General features: G+C 45.8%; 1 protein-coding gene across 1 annotated transcript in view; it reads left to right on the top strand.

The window, feature by feature from the left end:
* Positions 1–294: 294 nt before the first annotated feature.
* Positions 295–24,589, top strand: part of XPNPEP2 (X-prolyl aminopeptidase 2) — a 44,682-nt gene continuing 20,387 nt past the window's right edge. The window contains exons 1-11 of the mRNA XM_063141881.1: positions 295–529; positions 10,172–10,245; positions 11,467–11,577; positions 12,708–12,771; positions 14,337–14,441; positions 15,981–16,067; positions 16,365–16,511; positions 17,900–18,001; positions 19,341–19,422; positions 21,028–21,226; positions 22,273–22,362. Of these exons, the coding sequence (XP_062997951.1) occupies positions 475–529; positions 10,172–10,245; positions 11,467–11,577; positions 12,708–12,771; positions 14,337–14,441; positions 15,981–16,067; positions 16,365–16,511; positions 17,900–18,001; positions 19,341–19,422; positions 21,028–21,226; positions 22,273–22,362 (1,116 nt within the window). The 5' untranslated portion in view covers positions 295–474. The remainder of the gene's footprint in view (positions 530–10,171; positions 10,246–11,466; positions 11,578–12,707; positions 12,772–14,336; positions 14,442–15,980; positions 16,068–16,364; positions 16,512–17,899; positions 18,002–19,340; positions 19,423–21,027; positions 21,227–22,272; positions 22,363–24,589) is intronic.

The raw sequence follows: 24,589 nt of genomic DNA on the forward strand, positions 1-24,589 counted from the left end.
AGTCATAATTGAAACATGCTCAATTGTCAGGAAATTCCTGAATCTGTAAAAGGCAGCATGACTTGGCAAAGCCCGTCATGTTTGTCTAGAAAAACCGTCATGAGTGAGAAAGAGAAATAATAATAATAATAATAATAATAATAATAATAATAATAATGTAAAATCACCAGAATAAGATCCAAGAGACAACGAACTTTCTGCTGCCTGACATTTGGACTTTGTAGCCTTTATCACATGCCACAGTTATCTGTTTGTTTTATCTGGCGAAGAGAATCAGATCACTGGGGCGCAAAAGAGCGATATAATCTGGAAAGTTAGCTGGACTTTCTTTCTCGTGCCGCTCCACTACTTTTCACAAGACCCAGTTGTTGGCACAGGCTGAGCGAGTCTCTGGCTGACATTTTAACCTTTCAACAAAAACCTTGCCTTGGTGAAGTCTCCAGTCGGAAAAAGGAAAGAGAGAGAGAGAGAGAGATGGCTTGTTTCACATCCTGCACCTTGTGGATCCGGTTCTTTCTTCTCCTGGATGGTACGTATGCTGGTGTGAGAGGTGGACGCTCACCCCTGAAGTGTGGAAACCTGGAGGGAGGTCTTTCCCACAGTGACCCCCTTGGCATGGTGAGTGGGGCAGCACTGAATGGATCCCCCTGGGCTGATTTGGTGCGTAGTGTCACCATGGTGGAGATTGCTTCACTGGGCATCCGGCTTACAATTCAATGCAAGTTTACCATGGGGGTGTCTATACGGCCTATTTACCCCGCCGTGGCCGCACAGCGACGCTGCATTGTTTATATGACGCAGCCGCCAACTTGCAGCCACAACCGAGAATGTGCTTTTTCGCGGTGTTGTTTTACTGCGATTTCTTAAGTCGCTTTGAGGCCACTGCGCTGTTTCTTCTGCGCTGTCTGTCAGCGGTAGCCACCGTTTGGGTTCAGCCAAGGGGCATTGCTGGGGGCTGATGCAAGTCCAGGGTAAGCGTGGGCACGCAGGGCAGCAGGGGGCTTGACGAAGCCAATGACCACCAACGCTGACGTTTTTCTGGCCGGAGAGCCCCCACGTTCCTTTCTGCTGTCTAAATGTATCATTCCTGCCTCACAGCAGTGATGCTGCGGAGTTTGCGGAGGGAGGAATCAGCTACAAACAGGGTTGTATAGATACCCCCCCCCATGTCATCCTCCTTTCCTCCACATTGAAGAACCTGCCAATGCAAGAGGATCAGAATTTTAGGATGCTTTTAGGATGCTTTTAGGATGTTTTTTAGGATGTTTTAACAATGTGTATTATGTTTTCAATCAGTATTTTATACTTACTGCTTTTCCCTGCCTCAATCAAAATGGAGAGGCGAGTAAGAAATATATTATTATTATTATTATTATTATTATTATTATTATTATTATTATTATTATTATTACCACTCTGCCCGGATAGTCTCTTTATTAATTATTGTGCATTTAGCTTTGTTTTTGAATAGTTTAAATGTTTTAAAGGATGCGTTTTTTGCATTTATTATAATGTATTTTAATTTCTGAGTTTGTAAACTGCTTAGAGATACCTTTAGATAGGGTGAGATATTTTTTTTTCTCCCAGGCATTTAACAGTATATGTTGAGTTGTAACTGACTCCAGAACTAACTTTGGCCCGGCTGAAAGTTTAAATGTTAGCTGTTTTTATGGTTTTAAATTTTGTATATTGATTTTTATTGTTCAATCTTTTAATCGTTGTAAACCTCCCAGAGAGCTTCAGCTATGGGATGGTATAAAAATGTATAATAATAATAATAATAATAATAATAATAATAATGCAGGTTATCCTGACAAACACAGGAGTCTCAACCACATGGTGGCTTTATTATATAAATTGTGAGGAGTGGACTTATTGACGAGAAATAGGGTGACCATATGAAAAGGAGGACAGGGCTCCTGTATCTTTAACAGTTGCATAGAAAAGGGAATTTCAGCAGGGGTCATTTGTATATATGGAGAACCTGGTGAAATCCCCTCTTCATCACAACAGTTAAAGCTGCAGGAGCTATACTAGAGTGACCAGATTTAAAAGAGGGCAGGGCTCCTGCAGCTTTAACTGTGGTGATGAAGAGGAAATTTCACCAGGTTCTTCATATATACAAATGACACCTGCTGAAATTCCTTTTTCTATGCAACTGTTAAAGATACAGGAGCCCTGTTCTCCTTTCCATAGGGTCACCCTACAAGAAACTGTGGCCTAACCTGCCCACACTTCCTCACAGTTCTGGTAGGGCCGGCTCTACCCTTAGGCAGAGTGAAGTAGCCACCTCAGGCAGCTGATTTGGGGGGGAGGGTAGCAAATTGTTGGTTATTTAGACTGCAATCCGATGAACATTTACCTAAGAGTAAGTCCCATTGAACTCAGTGGGGCTTACTTCTGAGTAGACATATATAGGACTTTAGAGTTAATTTATTATTATTGTATTGTTACTGCCAGAGATGAGGAAGAGGCGCTTGTGGAATTTTCTGCCACAGGTGCAGAAATAACTTGACTGACCTTAGGTACTATGCACCTTGACTTGAGGTGTGGAGCGCCATTCACTCTTCTGCCTCTCAGGCTGCAAGATTTCTTGGGCTGGTACAGGTTCATTTTGCAAAGCTGTTTCCTCTTCCTGCCCACATGGACTTACTGGCTATTTGGGGGTTTTTCCAGCTGTGGAAAAACTGGTAAAAACTGTCTGAGAGCCCTCCTTCACAAAGTTTTTATTGTCTGTTCATGTTTGCACACTCACGGTAGTTTTCAGGTCCTTTACAAACATCGTCATCCTCTAGGGTCTCTCCCGTGTTTTGCAACCATTATCTCAACCTTTTTCCTAATGAGGAAAGTTTTGGTATTAATTAGAAATGGCGGATTGAGAGGCCTTATCTAGACCTACCTGTTATCCCGCGACGGAGGAGGGAAGATCTCACGTTGTGTTTAACGCGAGATCCCTCCTCTGTTTACACACGACGCACAATGACCTCAGAAGGAGAGGCGTTGCGGCCGCCATTTTTTTTAATTAAAGGGGCAGCAGCGCATGAACGCTCATGCGCAAAAAGTAAGTTGTTTTTAAAATTTAAATTACTTTCCCCGCTCCCCCCACCCTACCCCCGATGGGTGCAGTACTACTGAGGAGCGCTGCACCCCGTACTCGGCTCCTGGCTCCTCGCGAGGAATCACATAGAGCTGGGTCAACACGTGGCACCTGGCCACATGTTCCACAGTCTCAGGCTCAGCCTGGGACCATGGAAAAACCAGGGGCAATGGGGAGGGTGATATCCCGGGGCAAGGGAGGGAATCATCCCTCCCTGATCCCGGGATCCCCTGTGCATCATGTGGATCCTGGGGATCGCCCCGGGATAAAGCCCCGTTTAGCTATGACCAGAGTCTTGTGTAATTGCGCAATTCCACTAAACCAGAGTGTCATCTAGTGGTTGTATAATGAAACATAGAAAGGCACTGAAAGACACATATGCACATACTCCGAAAAAAAAGCATGGGTAAAGGAGCCAACTTTAATCCCGCAAAGAATCTAGAAGCAGAAGCCCCGGTAAAGGTGCAGGGTAAAAAATCTCTTTTAGAAATGCTCAAAGAGCATCAGTGGACAACGCAGAAGCTTTCTGTAGTGGACTTTGTATTACCTTGATTTTCATAAAGAGAGTAAAGCATACCCAATGCTCCCAGCAAGAAAAAGAACGAAGTTAGTTTTTTTAAAAAAAAGTTCTCCATTTTGCCTGGATCATGTCAGATTTTTAAAAAGTGAAAAATATTGTTGGTTGATTCTTTTTTCTTTAATAACTGCTTGTTGATGTTTTGTTGTGTTGAAAACGGGGTCTTTTTGAGAAACAGTAAGTTTGTAATTTATGGTTGACATTTGTACAGTCATCCAGTGGGGAACAAAGAGATATTCAAATACCGAATTAGCCAAACATGATGTGAGCAAAAGCAAACAAGGGCAGCCCTGCTAGACATGATGTTAAATGCCTCATTGTATTTACAGTGTAGGTTTTGAAAGCCTCAGCTTTTGCCAGGGGTGGCTGGGCGGTGATCATTATCACGATTGCCGCTGGCATGGAGGGGGTGATTTTAACCCTTGCCCACCCCACTTTGTCCATGCGGAAAATCCCCCCCCCCCCGTTGAAGGTGCTATTTGCATTGGGAGGAGATTGCAGACGGCATGGAGGGGTGATTTTAACCCTTGCCTCCCCTGCTTTGGCTATGCGGAAAATCCCCCCCCCTTTGAAGGTGCTATTTGCATTGGGAGGAGATTGCAGACGGCATGGAGGGGTGATTTTAACCCTTGCCTCCCCTGCTTTGGCTATGCGGAAAATTCCCCCCCCCCCTTTGAAGGTGCTATTTGCAATGGGAGGAGATTGCAGATTGCGTGGAGGGGTGATTTTAACCCTTGCCCACCCCGCTTGGGCCATGCGGAAAATCCCCCCCTTTGAAGGTGTTATTTGCATTGGGAGGAGATTGCAGACGGCATGGAGGGGTGATTTTAACCCTTGCCTCCCCTGCTTTGGCTATGCGGAAAATTCCCCCCCCCCTTTGAAGGTGCTATTTGCAATGGGAGGAGATTGCAGATGGCGTGGAGGGGTGATTTTAACCCTTGCCCACCCCGCTTGGGCCATGCGGAAAATCCCCCCCTTTGAAGGTGTTATTTGCATTGGGAGGAGATTGCAGATGGCATGGAGGGGTGATTTTAACCCTTGCCTCCCCTGCTTTGGCTATGCGGAAAATCCCCCCCCCTTTGAAGGTGCTATTTGCAATGGGAGGAGATTGCAGACGGCGTGGAGGGGTTATTTTAACCCTTGCCTCCCCTGCTTTGGCTATGCGGAAAATCCCCCCCCCCTTTGAAGGTGCTATTTGCAATGGGAGGAGATTGCAGACGGCGTGGAGGGGTTATTTTAACCCTTGCCTCCCCTGCTTTGGCCATGCGGAAAATCCCCCCCTTTGAAGGTGTTATTTGCATTGGGAGGAGATTGCAGATGGCATGGGGGGTGATTTTAACCCTTGCCTCCCCTGCTTTGGCCATGCGGAAAATCCCCCCCTTTGAAGGTGTTATTTGCAATGGGAGGAGATTGCAGACGGCGTGGAGGGATTATTTTAACCCTTGCCTCCCCTGCTTGGGCCATGCGGAAAATCCCCCCCTTTGAAGGTGTTATTTGCAATGGGAGGAGATTGCAGACGGCGTGGAGGGGTGATTTTAACCCTTGCCTCCCCTGCTTTGGCCATGCGGAAAATCCCCCCCCCCTTTGAAGGTGCTATTTGCATCGGGAAGAGATTCCCCAATGCCGCTAATAGGAGAATTCCTTTCAATGCCGATGCCAGTTTCAGAAGAGGGATATTCCTCAGAACCACAGCAGGGGAGGAGAAGGTTCCTCCTCCACACTGGCTGCCATCCCCAAAATCAGCAGGTCTCCCCGTCCCAGCTACGGGTGTTTTCAAAAACCGACACATCAAACCCAAGGACATAATTCATGTTGCATGCATTTAGCTTGGCCTTTTCCCACCCAATGAAACACTTGTAGCACTGTAAAGGCGTTGTTTGTTCCAACCAGATGGAAAGTTAAGAATGAGTGGAAGTGAAAATGAAACTTCAGTTTCTGATGGCACGTGAGCAAAGCCGTGCTCTCACTAGCTCTTGTGATGACGAGTCAAAATGACAATTGCAGTGATTTTATTAGAATGTAAGCCTATGTGGCAGGGTGTTGCTATTTCATTGTTTTACTCTGTACAGCACCATGCACATTGATGGTGCTATATAAATAAATAAATAAATAAATAAATAATGCAATCCAACACGCAATGGACTTGTGCAGACCATCTGTGCCCTAGTACTTTCTTGCTCAGTACCACACTTCTCTGACTTTTCTGGGTGGTTTGCAGTTAGATGTGCAGGAGTTTCGGATTTCCAGTTGTTTAATAATAGCAGCAACAAAATTTCGATCTAAATTAGACTGCTGGATTGAAGAAAGGGTGTGGTAACCAAGAGTGGACTTTTGGGTGAAAGGGGAGGTTAATTCAGCTATAAACAGATACATGGGCTCAAAATTCATGGGCTCCAACTATATACAAATTCATGGACTCCCAATTCTTTAACTCTAAGCATATGTCTTTTGCTCTTGGCTCCAATTTGTGGATTTTAGGATTCCAGTAAATCCTCCAGTAAATAATATAGCACATCCTACAAGGCTGAGGTGTACCCAAGCCTGATGCAAATTTGCCCTCTGTCCCGATAGCACACTCTCGTGGTTATTTATAGGGATATAAATTTATAGGGGATATAAATTTTAGAAACAAAATAGAGGGAGGAAATTAACCATTTGACTTCCGACTAAGCTTTTTAGGCCGCAATCTCATATTCATTTATCTGGGAATAAGCCCTATTGAACTCAATGGGTTGCATCCAATGTTAGTCTGATGTAAGTTCCCTTCATTTCAATGGGCCTACTCTAAGTAGGGCTTAACATTGGATACAAGCCAATGGTACTTGCTTCTGAGCAGCATGTATAAGTGTTGCATTGTTAGGGTTCCTAGGTCAGTATCAAAAGCGATAATCTGTTCTTGTTGCTCAATATGTCTACATTTTGACACTGCTTTGGAGGGGTTTTTTTTCACATACTAGCTGGGTTCACACAACATGCTAAATCTCAGTCGGCGGGTTGTACTGTGAGTTCTCGTGTTGTCTGAACCAAGGACATTCCCCCCGAATGGCTTATTTTGTTAACCACGCAGTGTGGCTTATTTTTCTTGTACAAGCCACTGTGAGAACCCATGGGTTGTTGTTGGGTTGTTCAGGATAGTTAACAAGCCACACTGCATGGTTAACAAGCCATCCTGGCTGCATTCAGACAACGTGATAACCCACGGTTCAACAACAACCCACACTCAACCACAGAGTGGGCCTGTTCAGATGACACACTAAACCATGGTTAGGCAGCTACCCCTTTTGCAGCAAATGGTTAATGAACCTGTTTAAACCATGGTTATGTAGCCACCATGGTTAGGAATGGTTCACATGACACGCTAAGTCATGGTTCATGTGACACACTAAACCATAACGTTTAGCTCAAAATGCTTAACTTTTTTAAAAAAAATAAATCGTAGCTTAGTGTATCATCTGAACAGGGTCAGTGTAGATTAGTGCATTGTGTGAACCCAGCCACTACATACCTGTGGCCCTCTAGGTGTTGATGGATTGCAACTCCCATCATTCCTCACAACTGGCCGTGCTGGCTAAGGCTGATGGGAATTATAGGCCACAATATGAAGGGCTACAAGTTTTTTTTATTTTTTTATTTTTTTAATATTTAAGGATTTTTATGCCACCCTTCAGCCAAAAAAGGCTCTCACGGCGGCTTGCAAAAGTATTTCTTGACAGTCCCTGCCCACAGGCTTACAATCTAAAAGACATGACACAAAAGGAAAGGGGATTGGGAGGGAGGAGGAGGAGGGGGGAAAGGAAAGCAAATTCAGGCACTACAATCTTAGTTGCAAAGTTCAGCAGTTACAGTTGACAGCAGGAGGGAGGGGGCTCTCAGCTGGAGCTGGAGCCAGGCACGGTGGAGAGGTGCCTGGCTGCTGCTGCTTCCTCCCTCACTGGTGGCCTCTGCAGTTGCCCACCCCTGAGATACAGCCTGATTATATGCGCTCGTTACCAGATTCAGTTTGCTTCTTTCCTCCAGCAACCAGGTCCTATTTCATCTAGGTTCACCAACATTGTTACAGACTCTGCTCATGTGGGCCTTCAGCAACAGCCTGACATGCAGAAAATGAAGCACGGAGAAACTATTCCTAGTGCAGAGAGATCAAAGTGAGGACGGCACATTTCCCCCCCTTTTCCATTTCTGCATGTCACCAGGCGGCTGTTAACAACCCAGAAGCGAGGCCAGTAAAAATAAAAACAGACATCCCCCGCCCCCCATTTTCCTTCTGCCCCATTAGCCCTCCCCAAATATGCTTTCAGTGCCGGGTAGAGCCAGCTGCATCTCTGCTGCGGCAATAAACACACACTCGAAAAAGAAGAAGAGCTGCGTGCTGTTCAAATGATGTCAACCTCCGTCCGCTGCCAGCAGGAAGAACGTGGCACATCTGGTGCCAATTCTGAGAGCAGAGGGCAGCCCGCCTGCCACCCTCGCTGACGGAACGGACCACACACTCCCACGCAACATACGCTCCGTTTCCTGGAAGCCAAACCGAAGCGCCGCTAACGACGATGATCCGAATCCAACGGGATCGGCTCCACGCGGCCTCCTCTGCCTTAGCAGGATTCGAACACTTCGGACCTTCAAGTCTGAGAGGCTGGAGGCTGGGCTAGCAAGGGGAATGGCCGCCATGAGAAGAAACACACACCAAAGAAAAAATTTGGTCCTTTGCTGGCAGGGCTGACTCCAGGTTTCTGAGATACCCTCGATGGGCTCTTCGATGGGCTCCATCCCTCAAAGGTCTACTGTCTTACCACCATTGCCACTAGCTGCTCCCACAGCCAGGGAGCATGTAGGCCAGGGCATCTCCTACTCCTCCTTCTCACCACCATTCAGGGCTGGCGCTACCATTAGGCCAACTAGGCAGCCACCTAGGGCACAGATTTCAGAAGGGTGCATCACTATTAGTAGTAGTAGTAGTAGTAGTATCCCACCTTTTGCCCAATACTGGGCCTCAAGGCGGCCTTACAAAATTTAAAACATATACATTTTAAACCTAGGGAAAGAAATGTACAAAAAAATAAAAAATAGATGGAGGACCAGATTATTCTCCAAAGGCCTGCTGGGACAAACAAGTTTTTGCCTGCTTCCGAAAGCCCATCAAGGAGGGAGCCAGCCTAGCTTCCCCGGGGAAGAGAGTTCCAGAGCACCGAAGCAGCCACCGAGAAGGCCCTCTCCCATGTTCCCACCAAGCTAGGGTGACCATATGCCCGGATTTGCCCGGGTTTTTGTTGACAAATCCGGAAGGGGGAGGGGAAATCCGGATTTCCCCCCAAAGAGCAGCTCTAATGGGAATTAACAAAAATGCTTATAATTCTGTCATTTTTTAAGATAAAGTCATGAAACTTGGTACGATGGAAGCTCTTAGGAAGGGCTTTAGTCAAACCAAATTTGAAACAGATCCGTTCATCCATTGATTTTTTAGGATTTTTTTAAAAATTGAGGTTTTAAAATTATTATTTTTTAAATTGTCATTTTTAAAGATAAAGAGATAAAAGTTGACACCATGATAGCTTTTAGGTAGAGCTTTAGCCATACCAAATTTGAAACAGATCTGTTCATCCATTGATTTTTAGGATTTTTTAAAAATTTGAGGATTTTTTTTTAAGTTATTTTTAAAGATAAAGAGATGAAACTTGGCACCTTGATTGCTCTTAACAAGGACTTTAGCTATGCCAAGTTTGAAACAGATCTGTCCAACCATTGAGTTTTAGGTTTTTTAAAAAAAGTTTGAGGTTTTAAAATTATTTTTTTTAAAATAATTTTAACATGGCGACTATGTTGTCCTACTTTTTGGTTTCCAAAATATGGTCATCCTACACCAAGCGTGCCTGTGAAGAAGGTGGGACTGAAAGAAGGGCTTCTCCAGAAGATCTCAAAGCACGGGCAGGCTCATAAGGGAGAATACGTTCTTTCAGGTAACCTGGACCCGAACCATATAGGGCTTTATAAGTCATAACCAGCACTTCGAATTGAGCTCGGAAACAGACTGGAAGCCAGTGGAGTTGTTTTAACAGGGCAGGGAGTACTGACCTTTGAGGGTCACAGTTTTATACAAATTAGCTGTTTTAAGAAAAAAAAACATAATAAAAGGAAAATATAATAACTCAGAAACTTTTCTTGGACAGCTGATTCGAAGTTGGCAAATTTTTTGCAGGAGGTGCTAGTAGCTCGCCTTGCCTAGGGCGCAAAATAGTCTGGCACGAGCCCAGTGCACCACTGTTGTCTGGCCCAGACCGAGAGGCAGGTGAACAAGCAGGTTTCAATGATGAAGAGCTTGGGAAAAAAGGAGGCTCAGGGGAGACATGATAGAGGTGTACAAAATGATGCAGGGTGTGAAGAATGTGGACAGGGAGATCTTCCCCCCTCTCTCAAAATATTAGAACCCAATGCCCCCCCCCCCAGTGCCACCCCACAAGCGCAGGTATTTGTATATAAAGGTCTTTTTCGTTCCTTCCTAGGATGTATTGCAGCTTATCTCCAGCAAGCAACTTCTGAATCAGAAGACACCAGGAACTGCACAGTCATTCCTCCGGTGAGGACCTGAACGCAGCTGGAAATAAGCAGGTCTTTTTTTACTGATGAGCTATGACAGCCCATCCTAAAGTCACTGGCACCTGGGCATGCATAGACTCCCTTTCTCCCATCTCATTTTTTTTAAAAAAATACATTTCATCGTCAAAGGGCAGCTGGCTGCGCGTGGCCATCGCCGCCGATGCTAATTTTACGACTCTTACTTTAAAAATAGATTATCTTTTTCTGCAGCAAAGCTGTGCAAAATGTCTTTCACAACAGGGGCGGCAGAAGCCAACGCCATAGTGTTCCTGTAGCAAGTTTACAGACAGAAACAACTGGTGTTAACCTTAACCGGAATAGTACAGTGGCTAGCAGAAAAGTTAAGGATGTAGAAAATACACACATTTTAATATACACATAGAACAATAAACATCAACCGATCATCAAGCGCGTCTTTTAATGTAACATTCTTTTGAATCTGTATTTTAAGTGCTTAATGTTTATTGTGTATATTAAAATTTGTGTATTTTCTACATCCTTAACTTTTCTGCTAGCCCCTGTAGCGAGTTTAAACTGCGAAGATGTACTGTACATGCTAAGAGTATTTCCGCTAATGGAACAGGGGCGTAAAAGCAGCAGTAAAGCAGGGAATGGCAGCACAGCGGATTGGGGAGCAAGGAAAATGTTAGCTGTGAGCTTCACAATTAATATACCTAGCTGTCGGAAGCCAGCCACCCACCAGTAAGACCATAAAGGGTGCAGTCCTGTGCATATTTCAACAGAAAACGTGGCTGGGGAAAGCTGGGAGTTGTATGGCTTTTTTTGTGTATAAACGTCTAGAGTCTTAAATTACCTAGCTGCACCATGAATTGGGACCATGAGCCAACAATGCTCCCGTTCAGAAGACACCTTAAACCATGGCTTTAACCACGGTGGTTAAGCCAGAAAGCAGGACTGTGTTCAGCAGACACCTTGAACCATGGCTTTAACCATGGTGAATAAAGCAAAAAGTGTTATTCACTGCGGTTAAACCATGGTTTAAGGTGTCTTCTGAACACAGCCTCGCTTTCTGGCTTAAGCACTGTGGTTTAAGCCATGGTTTAAGGTGTTTTCTGAATGGGCCCATAGAGTAGGTAACAAAGGAACAGTGCAAACAGGTGAGCTCTTCCCCACCCCCAGCCCCCTTTTACCTTCACCGACTTCCAGCCTGTACTGATAAAGTATTTCTTTGTGTCGTCAGCATCTGCCTCCTACGGTGACCAATACGAGCGAGCGGCTGAGGGCGCTGCGGCTGCACATGCAGGCTCACAACCTCTCAGCCTACATTGTCCCTAATACAGATGCGCACATGGTAAGACTAAGGCTACAGCAGCACCTCCTTCACGGTGGGGGTGGGTGGGGGGTCACTCTTTGTTACATTGGACTACTAGAACAGTCAAATTCCCTTTTTCTCTCGAGCATAATGTTTGGTAAATCCCATGAGCGTCTTCGTTCTCAAGTGGTTCTCCAAAGCCCTAGCCTAAGCGCATTCAGAAAGCGTGCAAGACCTTAGTGAATAGAAATACAATTCTCAGAACAGTTATGTGTGGTGTGGAGAAAGTGAACAGAGATGGAGAAAAATGCCTCTCTGTTCACTTTCTCCACACCACACATAACTGTTCTGAGAATTGTATTGTATTGGAGAGCATGATAGTAAGCTATACGAAGCACGGAAGGAATATTACAAAAAGCACAACAGGCTACTAGTCCTGATGGCTCTTTGCTACCTCCAGTATCAGAGGCTGCATGCCTATGTACACCAGTTGCTGAGGAACCCAGGGGTCATCCAATGAAGCTGAACAGTGGGAGATTCAGGAATGAACAAAGGGACGTCCTTTGAGGAGCCAGTGTGGAGTAGTGGCTAAAGTATTGGACTGGGAGTTGGGAGATCCGGGTTCTAGTCCCCACTCGGTCATAGAAACCCACTGGGTGACTTTGGGCCAGTCACAAACTCTCAGCCCAACCTACCTCACGGGGTTGTTGTTGTGAAGATAAAATGGAGGAGGAGGATTATGCACTCCGCCTTGGGTTCCTTGGAGGAAAATAGGTGGGGTATAAATGCGGTGATGATGATGATGATGATGATGATGATGATGATGATGATGATGATGATGATGATATAAAATAAAACAATAAAAAGAGAGTGAAACAATCAGTGAAACCAATGAAACTGTAACTTTTCCTGCATGCCTCTCGCCATGAGTAGCAGGAGCAGTGTAGATTATTCAGAGTGAAAATGTCCATGTATTTGCACAATTTGGGTATAATTTATGCAGAATTCTGACCTGTTTGGGTTACCTAGGTGCACAGTGTTGAACTTCATTTTTAGAGTGCAGAGTATATACAGATCTGTCATTAGAACTGGGAGCCCTCCCTCAGATAAGACAGCTGTCTCTGGGGAGGAGCGTGGCGCCTTGGTCTCAACCCTTTTCTGTTTCCCAGAGTGAGTACATTGCAGAACGGGACAAGAGGCTAGCCTGGATGTCGGGGTTCACAGGATCAGCAGGTGAGTACTCTTCCAGAGGCGCCATCCACATTTCATGATCTCCATCAAGCCCCATGGACCTAAGAGCTCCATCACACCAGCGTTATATCCCGTTGTCACGGTGTGTTGTATACAAAGAACTCAGATGACGCCGTCCATGTCCTGCCCTAATATCACCTCTTCCCCCCCTTCCTTGCGAGGTTTCCAAGCGCTGGGAAGGAACGTTTTTTCCAGCAATGCGCTCAACCCTCTATGTGTATTTTTAGCCCATCGTACTTAATCCGATGTTCTGAGGGAGGACGGTATTGCTGATGAAAGGGAGGGGGCGTGCCAGGGTGAGGTGTCCCTGCGATCAACCAATAGATTGTAAGGGGAAGTACAAATGAGATCTTTGGGGTGGGGGAAAAGAGCGATTCCGAGGAGAGGTATGAAGATGAATGAAATGTAAGGCTTTCAAATGCTAAGTAAACTAAGGGGGGTAATACAAGGGGAAACATTCAGGTGTGATGGAGCTTTAATACCAGTGGACCCTGATGGCTCTGATGTCAGTGGGCCAGTGAATCCGCTCCGGATTTCATTCAGAACCAGTCAGAAATCTAAAGCAGCTGTCCAAGGTGCTCTGTCCATTGATTAATTATGAATGTAGGAAGAAAGAGAAAGAGACACAGAGAGAAAGAAAGGAAGCAAGCAAATATATTTGTGGAAAAAAGGTTCTATATTAATTTTTGGAATAACAAAAATTCTGGTGCAATAGCTGTACTTCATTTTTTCCAAGATGTTAGAACATGCCAGATAGATTCAACCCATTGCATTTATCATTTTTTAAAAAATAATAAAAATGAAGAAACCAGGGACGTAAATCTCTGACATCCGGTTTCCCACATCTGTAATTTTTCACTATGAAACATACATGTGTCCAAAAAAAAATGGCTTTCATCCTCTCTCTTGCTTAACATCAACATCTATTCTGAAAAGAGGCATTCCAGATTAAAAGCCGCTCACAGCATCGGTTTTGAAAGTGAAACTATCTTTAGGGTAAAATCTATAGATAGAAAAAAGTCCTACAATTCCCAGCAAGCCCCAGCATTGTTAACGAACACAGAACAAAACATTTTTTATTCATTTATTTTAAACACAAAGGCTCATAAAAGCTGCAGATGACAAGTTCTGTCTTCGAAGAGGCATTTTCCCTTGTCTCATAGACTGGAAAAATGTGTCTTACACTGTATGAGACCAGTATCTGCCATGACACACATGTGCACTCCCCCCCAAAAAATGCTTCTTCCATAAATATCCCATATGCAAAATACCCATGTGCAAATATATGCAAATTTAATCAAGAGTTCAACTGATAAAACCCATATGATGAATTGATCCACATGTATTGAATTAGGACTTTTTTCTATCTAAACATGCATAGGACTGCGCCTTAAATCCAGGATCTGAAATTCCACAGCTGCACCACTGGATTAGGGAACGAAGTTGAATATGAAACGATGCATCTTCCATGTAGGGCTAAGCTGCAAACACCTCTGATTTTGAGACTTAATCCCCACGGGATTTTTCCGCCTTTCGGTATGTTTTAGGAACTGGCGTGATCACTCTGCAGAAAGCTGCCCTCTTCACAGACAGCCGCTACTGGATCCAAGCCGAGCGCCAGATGGATTGCAACTGGGAGCTAGAGAAGTCAGGTCAGTTCTCACCTTCATCACACCTTTGTGCGCAACGTCGTCTCCTTCTGGCTCCAGAGCTCCATACCAGCTGACAAGCCCTTGTAGATGAAAGCAAAAAGCTGTATGTGCTTGTCCGTCCCGGATCTACACAAACTGACAGTAGTGTAGTGGTAAAATTTAGAAGCACAGCCTCTCTTTGTAGCAGTCTTCATACCCACGCCTCCACGGAGGGTCCAAAAATGCAGGCAGCTGAGTTGATCCATAAAAACAAACCAATTCTTGCAGATGTACCTCCATCAAGACCAAGCCACCCCAAAATATTTTACATTCCAACAGGAACAATGTATTGACAGGGTTCACACAATCAAAACAAGCCACAGTGGCTTGTTGTGAGCCATGACGTGTGTCGGACGCCATTTGCATAGTCATCGCTCGGCCACAACTTGTCGCATTGTCCAAACCCAGGAGAGCACAGCTTGTTGGAGGGTTAAACAATCCTCCGATAAAACCATGGGCTGTTGTAGGGTTGTTTAACCCTCCGACAAACCATGCTGCCTAGGTTCGGCTGACCCGACAAACCTCAGGCGCCGAAGCTCACAACCAAGCCATGGTGGTGTGTTTTGATCATGCAAACTGGGCCAACGTTGCTGGAAAACATCGTTTCTCCCCAGTTTCTCTGAGGACTGCAGCTATGCCCAGAGGGAACAGGGAAGTCTGAGGAGGGGGCAGATGCTGTCAGCATTCCTGATAGTAAAGAAGTCGTGGCGTAGCAGCCCTGTGAACAATGGCTTTGCTACACCTGGCTTTCCACAGTCCCAAACGGGATTTTCCCAACCTTACCTGGAGATGCCCTGAGCTGAAGCATGTTCACTATCGCTGATTTATGGGGGCCCTCCAAAAACTAGCTCGATGGCCAGCTCTAGTTGCCAGCAGAATTGGGATGGGTGGCTGCTGTGGTGGGTCCACCTGTGCAGCTACTACACCTTTCACCGAGGAAGTCAAAGCTGATGAGGGTCATCCCACGTACCTGTTTCCCTCGAATTATCCCCTACAGCATTTAGCTGTTGTTGTTGTTGTTAGCTAAATCACACCCCAGGCGGCAGCGCTCCTTAAGATCCTTTGCATACCAAGAAAAGAGTTTAGGGGGGGGGAATGTAAAAAAAAAATCATAATAAATCAACGGATGACCCAATCCGATTCAAATTTGGTATGCTTAAAGCTCTCCTTAATATCTATTGCTGTGCCAATTTTGATGTTTTTATCTTTAAAATTTACGCAGATGTAAGCAGTTAATTTTTTTTCTTTAAACATATCAAATCCTGCTCCTGCACCCCCAGTGGCCGCTCGGAAAGCGACAAATGATTCGCTCCAAAAGTAGTAGCAAAATAGGCCGGGTCTTTGGGCTTTATAGCACAATTAAAGCAGGATGCATGGGAGTCCTTCATAGTCAAAGCAGATGATAAACTGGAAAACTTCAGAGCCGTTTGCACGCAATTCACAGTGCTTGCACAGTATAACGCTGGTGTGATAAAGGTCGATGTCTCCTTTCTCTTCCAGGCTGGATTGAGACTATTGGACAGTGGATACTTCAAGAAGTCCCTGTTGGGCAACGAATTGGGTTGGACCCTTACCTTTTTTCCATTGGTATGAAGCATCCTTAAGCGAACGTGAATCACAGCAATGCAGCAGTGCCACGCTTGAGGAGGGGCTGTTAGAGCCGCAAAAGGGCCAGCATCAGAGATGTAAAACTCCCTTTGATGTGGAAGGTCCCAGGGTCCCCCTTTCCTTCTGGCATCAGCCTCTGCCACGGAAGCTCACTCGAGGGCACACTTGGGTAGTTGGACGGCTTGCTCTTGCTGTCCTGGGCAAACTGCTCAACTCGTGGACAGCTCTGGTACGAATTTTCTGGGCCTATATCTGCTTGCCATTCTCTCTCCTCAGCTGATTGGGAGAGCTACAGCCAAATCCTGGAGGGTTCCAATAGGATCCCTGTTCTCATAGAGGACAACTTGGTGGACCGCGTATGGGGCGCCCAGAGGCCTTCTCCTCCCACCAACACCATCTACCATCTCGAGGACAAATTCATTGGTATGTTCCTATGTCATGCCCTTAATATTATCATCATTGTCATCTCTCTTTTCTCGCTCGTGATGGTTTTTCTAGATGGACATGACGGGCTTTGCCAAGTCATGCTGTCTTTTACTGATTCACAAATTTCCTGACTATTGAACATGGTTTAAGTATGACTGCTTTCTGGAGGTTGGTGTGGATGTATTTTGGTAGGTTTTCTGTATAATTTTTTGCTGGTGATGATATTTATTTATCTATCTAACTATTTATTTATTTATTGCACTTATATACCGCTCCCATAGCCAGGGCTCTCTGGGCGGTTTACAGAAATTCTAAAATTGAGATAAAAACAAGAATACAAAATTTAAAACTCTAAAACACGTAACATACACACATAAAACATTAAAAACTGTTAAAAAAAACTTAACATGTGGGTGATTAAGATGTGCCGCCATATGCCTGGGCAAAGAGGAAAGTCTTAACCTGGCGCCGGAAAGATAGCAGCGTTGGTGCCAGGCGAGCCTCGTCAGGGAGATCATTCCACTGTCTGGGGGCCACCACCGAAAAGGCCCTGTCCCTCATTGCCACACTCCGAGCCTCTCTCGGAGTAGGCACCCGGAGGAGGACCTTAGATGTTGAAAGTAGTGACCAGGTATATTCACGTCGGGAGAGGCATTCCATCAGGTATTGTGGTCCCAAGCTGTGTAAGGCTTTATAGGTCAAAACCAGCACCTTGAATTGGGCTCGGAAACATACAGGCAGCCAGTGCAAGCAGACCAGAGCAGGTGTTATATGGTCAAACCTTCTGGTTCCCGAAATGTAACTAAAGGAATAATTTTCCTGTTCTCATAGTTCTGTAACTTCCATAGCCAGTGCTATATATTTTCCTCTTCCTTTTCTACAACATTTTTGTCATTAGGTATTGCTATGTCAATGAGGTAGGTATGTTTTTCTTTTTTGTCTATAACTGTTATGTCTGGTTGATTGCAAGGTATTGTCTTGTCCATATGAGTTGTTGTTGTTGTAATTGTTGTCGTTGTTTACCACCCAATAGTCGAAGCTATTCACAACATTACAAACCACAAAATACAACATAATAAAATATAAAATATTAAAACAATTTAAACAACTAAACAATTTCAATAAACTCTTAGACCTGATAAAGACAACTGATATAAGTGCCCCATTAAATGCCCGGAAGTAGAGGACAGTCTTAACTTGGTGCCAAAAAGTTGTTGGTGCCAGGCAGGCCTCATTGGGGAGATTATTCCATAATCAGTGGGGGCTACCACTGAGAAGGCTTTTTCAAGCCTCCCTCAGAAGAGACACCCAGCAGGAGAAGAAAGCCGACCAAAGTGGTCTCATCAGTTGGACCTCCCATTCCTTCTCACTTTTTCTTCCTTTAGGGAGTACCTGGAAGGAGAAGGTTTCCCACATCCGGACCCAGATGGAGGACCACGACAGGAAACCCACCGCTGTCTTGCTATCGGGTCTTGAGGAAACGGCCTGTACGTGCTCCACCAGACACAGCCAATCAGTGCCACCCCAAGAGATTTGGCTGCCTGAGGCAAAGTAGCAAAGCTCCCCGCCACACACACACACTTCACACATCAAGATGCATAGCACCCAAAGCCAGAGAAATTATTTTAGCATCTGGAGTAGAAGATCTCACAAGTGTTTTCCCCTCTTAGCCGACAGTAAAAATACAATATCACCGAAGTAGATCACTACTTGCTGCCGTTCCTTGACATTCCCCAAACTGCTGCCTGAGGCATCCACCTCACTTGACCTAAGCGTAGGGCCGGCCCTGCATTAAATGCACACTTTGCCTTCAATCCACACTCCGTCCCTTCTCACCTGCTTCCTCCCTACCATCACTGCTGCCTTCTTAGCCATGATAGCACACGTTCCCTCACTGGTCCTGAGTCGAGGGGATGGAACTACCAGCGCTGACTCCAGAAAGTGGCATTGTTAGGGAGAGAGTTCGGTGACAGAACAGCGGTTTTGCATGCAGAAGGTCCCAGGTTCGATTCCCAGCATCTCCCAGTAGGGCTGGCCAAGACCCCTTCTGGAATCCTGGAAAGTTGCTGCCAGTCAGTGTCAACAATACTGAGCTAGATGGACCAATGGTCTGGCCTGAAATAAGGCAGCTTCTGGTGTTCTTATTTAAATCAGCCCTTTGTTTAGAACCATGAGGGCTGGGATCTTAGTTTATCTTTACAGGAATGAGAAATTCTTCTGCCTGAGACCTTAAAGAGTTCTGCCAGTCAGAGGAGGTAGGACTAGTCTAGATAAACCAATGGTCTGATCGCTCAGTATAAAAACCGCTCCAGATGGCCACATGAATTGCTACACAAGGCACAATAGCCCTAGCAGAAATTCTGCTCAGTCCCTAACCTTTGCTCTTTTAAGTTTGTACCTGGCACTGTCAGGTTGGAATACAACTCCCATAAACCCCAGCCAGCATGCCCACTAGAGTTGCCTGTTGTAAGAGTTGCAGTCCAATGCTTCCGGAGAGCTCCAGGTTGAGGAAGGCTGGTCTATATACTTTCAAGCTTGCCTTTACACCCTTAAGGACTAGAAACTTGTACAAACTGAAAGCTGAGGTTCTCAGGATGTTCAGGATCCAATCCCATCTCTTCATATCCTGTTTTTGGTCCCCTCTGTCTGTTCTGCACTAGCTCACCTTCGGTGGAGATCCGTTGTTTCTCCTCCTGCTTCCATCTCAGGGCTTCTCCTTTTCTTCACTTACACCTCTAGCAGCCTCTCTGTCTCTCTTCTGCAAACCACCATCTGCCCTTCCTTCAACTAAAGAGGAAGAGGTAAGAAACTCCTGCTTTTCCACAGGGCTCTTCAACCTTCGAGGAGACGACATCCCTTACACACCCGTCTTCTACGCTTACACGCTTCTCACCAAGACAAACATCAGGTACTTGGCTTCCCTGTGCCTGATTCACACAACAGGCTGATACACATTCTAAAAGGTTTTTTTCCCATTTTGGGTCCCAATCTGCCCCTCCAGGAGTCCCGAAATGGCCATGCCCCCTTTCCCCGGTTCCGTGGCCTTTCCCACAATTGCCAGACATTTGGTAGCTTTCCTTTGTTGCACAGTTTCTCCTCCATCCCAGAAGCCTGAAATGCCACCCTAGGCATTTTGTTACTTTAAGCTTTAAGCTCAAATACGTTGGCATTTTTAGTATTTTTGACCCTGATGCTTTCCTGCCTTGGGTTGCACCCAGCCCTGGAATGTGCTGCCCCAGAATTTCTCTGGAATTGAATCCAGCTCTCAGGCTGAAAGGGGTTTGACTCTTCTGTTTTAAATGAACTGAGATATGAAACGTGACCCTATGGCTGTTTTTTTTTTTACCTCTGTAGGGAGAGTGACAACAGTGCCTAAGGCCTCATCTACACCAAGCAGGGGGGAATCCGCACGTCGTTCTCAGGCTGCTTCTAAGCGACCCCAGTGCGGCCCCAAAGCGATAGTGTAACTTACCTGGAGAAGAGCCGAGGAAGAGACGTCCTTGCCGCCGCCATCACCCAACTCCCTCCTCGCCGGCCGGCGAGGAGAGCTCGGGGGAAGAAGGCGGCCAGCGAGGAGGGAGTTGGGTGGCGGCGGCAAGGACGTCTCTTCCTCGGCTCTTCTCCAGGTAAGTTACACTATCGCTTTGGGGGGGCACTGGGGTCGCTTAGAAGCGCCCTGAGAACGACGTGCGGATTCCCCCCAGGATATGTGCTATGAAAGCGGTATATTATAAACAGCAGGAGCCACACCAAGCAGGATATAGCAGTATGAAAGCGGTATATGGGATGTGTCATTGGGCCCCAACAGTTGTCAGTGCACTTCAGTACCGCTATAAAGCAATAGTGTGGCTCCTGCCTTTTATGTACCGCTTTCATAGTGGAATATCCTGCTCGGTGTCGATTAGGCCTAAGAGAAATACCTTCCACGCACCAAGAACAAGGGCATTTCACCCTGCCCCTGGTTAAACATTTTGAGCTAAACATTGGCTGTGTTCAGAAGACACCTTAAACCATGGCTTTAACCACGGTGACTCCTTACTCACTGCGGTTAAAGCCGTGGTTTAACGTGTCTTCTGAACACGGCCATAGCTTGACGTGTCATGTGAACCATTCCTAACGGTTTAAACACACTCACTAACTACTTGCTAAAAAAAAGGGTTAATGGACTAACCATGGCTTAGCATGTCGTTTGAACAGGGTCACCGTGTTGGATTTAGACTAGTGAGATCTGTGTTTAAATCCCTGCTCAGCCAAAAAGCTCAGGCCAGCATTGAGCAGGGGGTTGGACTCGATGGCCTTGTAGGCCCCTTCCAACTCTACTATTCTATGATTCTATTATTCTATGACCAACACTTAGCCTAGCCTACCTTGGAGGATTGTTGTGAAGATAGAAGGAGGGGCAACTCATTGTGCTGCCTTGGGCCCTTGGAAGAAAGTTGGGATAGAAAAGGGGCAAATAAACTCTCTTCTCCAACTGGATGGTTTTTCCGACCTCCTTTGATTTTGCCCTCAGCCTTTTTGTGAACCAGAGTCGGCTGAGCGAAGAGGCAGCCCGGTCCCTGGCTGCTGAGTGCCCAGGGCCCCTGTGCGTGAGGGTGGAAGAGTACGGACAAGCAAGTGCCAACCTGAGAAGCTATGCCCAGCAGGTCGGCGTTCACATCTGGATTGGAACGGAGTACACCAACATGGCGCTCTATAGAGAAATCCCTCTGGTAAGAGAGAAAAGCCAAGCGGATGCACGGAGAAGGCGTTGAGATGGAGGGACAGTTATGTGGTGGAGTCAGGGCTCACGGTGACATAATCCTAGCCCTGGTTTATTAGCAGTGATGCTGATGTCATCCACCACTCCCACCCTGCAAATCCCGTACTCCTTTTGAGCTTAGCTGCAATTCCCGCAGTTCACACAACATGAAAAGCCATATTCTCTGTTGAGCGTGGGTTGTTGCGGAATCGTGGGTTGTTGTGTCGTGTTGTGTGAACCCAGCCACACTAACAAACCATGGTTTATTAACCATGAACAGCCCTCAAAGAGAACTCGTGGTTTATTGTTGGGTTGTGAACTGTGGGTTGTTCATGTTTGAAAAGCCATGGTTTCTTAGCACGGCTAGGTTCATACAACACAGCAGCCTGTGATTTAATGACAACCCACAGTTCAACAACAACCCACTATCAGCCCAACTTGTTAACTACCCTGAACAACCCAACAACAAATCATGAATTCTCAAGGTGGCTTGTTTGAGAAAAATAAGTCACGCTGCATGGTTAACAAGGCATCCTGCGGAAAATGTCCTGGGTTCAGACAACAGGCTAACACACATTTCAACAAACCCACAGTTCAAAAGGATCAGCAAGAGAGAGGCCTGTTGCCATCATGCTCTGCCTGTGGGCTAAATGGGCCTTTAGACTGATCCAGTAGGGCTCTTCTTACATTAATGAAGTTCATTACTTCGTGGGTTTTATTGCTGAGCTCCTGGATTGAAAACGGGCTCCAGGAGCAAAGCTAGCGATCCCTGCCCCCAAATCAAGATTTGCTAGAGGAACCCTGCAGACATCAAGGCCTAGGGCAGCATTAAGACGTCTCATGGGAACCTCCGCATCCAGGAAGCCGCATAATCAGAGAGGAACTGTGTAAAAGGCGCTGCGAAGGATTTCAAAGGTCCGTCCCCAGCTGGGCTGTTGCAGGGTAGCCACACAGGTGCATCCCTCTAGAGGCCTGGGAAAGGCCTGTTGACACGGCTCCCTCTTTCCTGTCCCACAGGAAAAGCTCCTCGAAGAGGTTTACTCCCCTGTCATGATCATCAAAGCAGCCAAGAACCCCAAGGAGCAGGAGATGATGCGGGCTGCCCACGTAAGCAAGCCCACCGCGAGCGCGGAAGCAGGGAAGGGCCCTTGGGGGTGGGGTGAGCACCAGCCGAAAGGAACAGACTCAAAAGTCACAGAGAAATGAGCAGGCTTTTGAGTTCAACAGAACTCTTCATCAGGCTGCGTGTTAAGCAAAACAACAACAAAAAGTCGTTGTGGGAGAGGTGGGAAGTTGTGGTGAAGGGGAAGGGGGAGTAGGTTTGCATGCAATGTTGTCTGATGTAAGTCCCATTCATCTCAACGGCTCTTCTCTAAGTAGGACTAACATTAGATACAATGCATAGTCTGCAGATTCTAAGACAACTAGAGTTTACACATACACGTGTGTGTGTGTGTGTGTGTGTGTGTGTGTGTGTATAAAATGAAGCACCAACAGGTGTCTATTTTTTAGGGTAACCATATGAAAAGGAAGACAGGGATCCTGTATGTTTAACAGTTGTATTGAAAAGGGAATTTCAGCAGGTGTCATTTGTGTATATGGGGAACCTGGTGAAATTCCCTCTTCATCACCACAGTTAAAGCTGCAGGTGCCCTGCCCTCTTTTAAATCTGGTCACTCTGGTATAGCTCCTGCAGCTTTAACCATTGTAACGAAGAGGGAATTTCACCAGGTTCTCCATATATACAAATGACACCTGATGAAATTTCTTTTTCTACGCAACTGTTAAAGTTACAGGAGCCCTGTCTTCCTTTTCAGATGGTCACCCTATGAACTTCGTCACACCAGTTAAAGCTGCAGGAACCCTGCCCTCTTTTGTATCAGGTCACTCTAGTATAACTCCTGCAGCTTTAACTGTTGTGATGCATGCATACTAATGACACCTACCGGTGCTGAATGCATACAAATGACAGGAGAGTAAAAAATAGCCAAAGGCAAGGATGGCACTTTAATAAAACGTTTACTAATATTATTGTTGAAGATTACTTGGTTCCACCCTTGCCTTTGGCTATTTTTTACTCCCCTACGGGGTTTTCTTTGCTTTCGCACTTGCATACAAATGACACCCAGCAAAATTCCCCGTTCAATACAACTGTTAAAGATCCAGGAGCCCTGTCCTCCTTGGTCACTCTATTATTGTTGCTTTTTTAAAAGAGCAGTTTACATGGCACAAGTGGTAGAGGTGTGACCCCACTGGTCAGTTTCCACTCAAAATGCACCCACATTTACACACAGCTGCTATTCCCCTTACAGGATTTCAGCTCCACGTTTCCAAAAGTAATTAAATACATCAGGGACATACACAAAGGGAGAAAAACCTGTCTGGTTGAGAAACGAAATGCCCATTAACTCAATGCAACTAAAGATGTCCGCTGTGCAGATCTAAAGCAGGCATCCGAGTAGGGTTATGAAGGCTATCCTGTTTAAGCCATAATAATACATCATAGTTATTATTTTTATTTCACAGCCTCCAGGGCTGAGCTCTGAGAGTTGGAATAGGTTCTGGGGCGAAGCGTCAGTAAAGCCTTGGCTCAGATTCTGCCCAGCCTTTGTAAACACAGGTAGGGCAATGAGAACGCTCCGATCAAAGCCATAGCTTTTGTGAACCGCCCAGAGAGCTTCTGCTATTGGGCGGTATAAAAACGTAATAAATAAATAAATAAATATTTAAGATTGAGGGGAGACATGATAGCACTCTTCAAATACTTAAAAGGTTGTCACACAGAGGAGGGCCAGGATCTCTTCTTGATCATCCCGGAGTGCAGGACACGAAATAAATAAATAAATAAATACAAGCCTAGTCTCTGAGAGGACCAGTCAGTTGACCTTGCTGTAAGAACAAAAGATGAAGAGAGACTGAAAGAACTGGGCATGTTTAGCCTGGAGAAGAGAAGATTGAGGGGAGACATGATAACACTCTTCAAGTACTTACAAGGTTGTCACACAGAGGAGGGCCAGGATCTCTTCTCGATCCTCCCAGAGTGCAGGACACGGAATAACGGGCTCAAGTTACAGGAAGCCAGACTCCAGCTGGACATCAGGAAAAACGTCCTGACTGTTAGAGCAGTGCGACAATGGAATCAGTTACCTAGAGAGGTGGTGGTCTCTCCCACACTAGAGGCCTTCAAGAGGCAGCTAGACAAGCATCTGTCAGGGATGCTTTAGGGTGGACTCCTGCATTGAGGAGGGGGTTGGACTCGATGGCCTTAAGAGGCCCCTTCCAACTCTGCTATTCTATGATTCTATGAAATAAATAAATAACTTGGGACAAAACA

This window comes from Elgaria multicarinata, chromosome 15, assembly GCF_023053635.1.
Source record: "Elgaria multicarinata webbii isolate HBS135686 ecotype San Diego chromosome 15, rElgMul1.1.pri, whole genome shotgun sequence".
Lineage (NCBI taxonomy): Eukaryota > Metazoa > Chordata > Lepidosauria > Squamata > Anguidae > Elgaria > Elgaria multicarinata.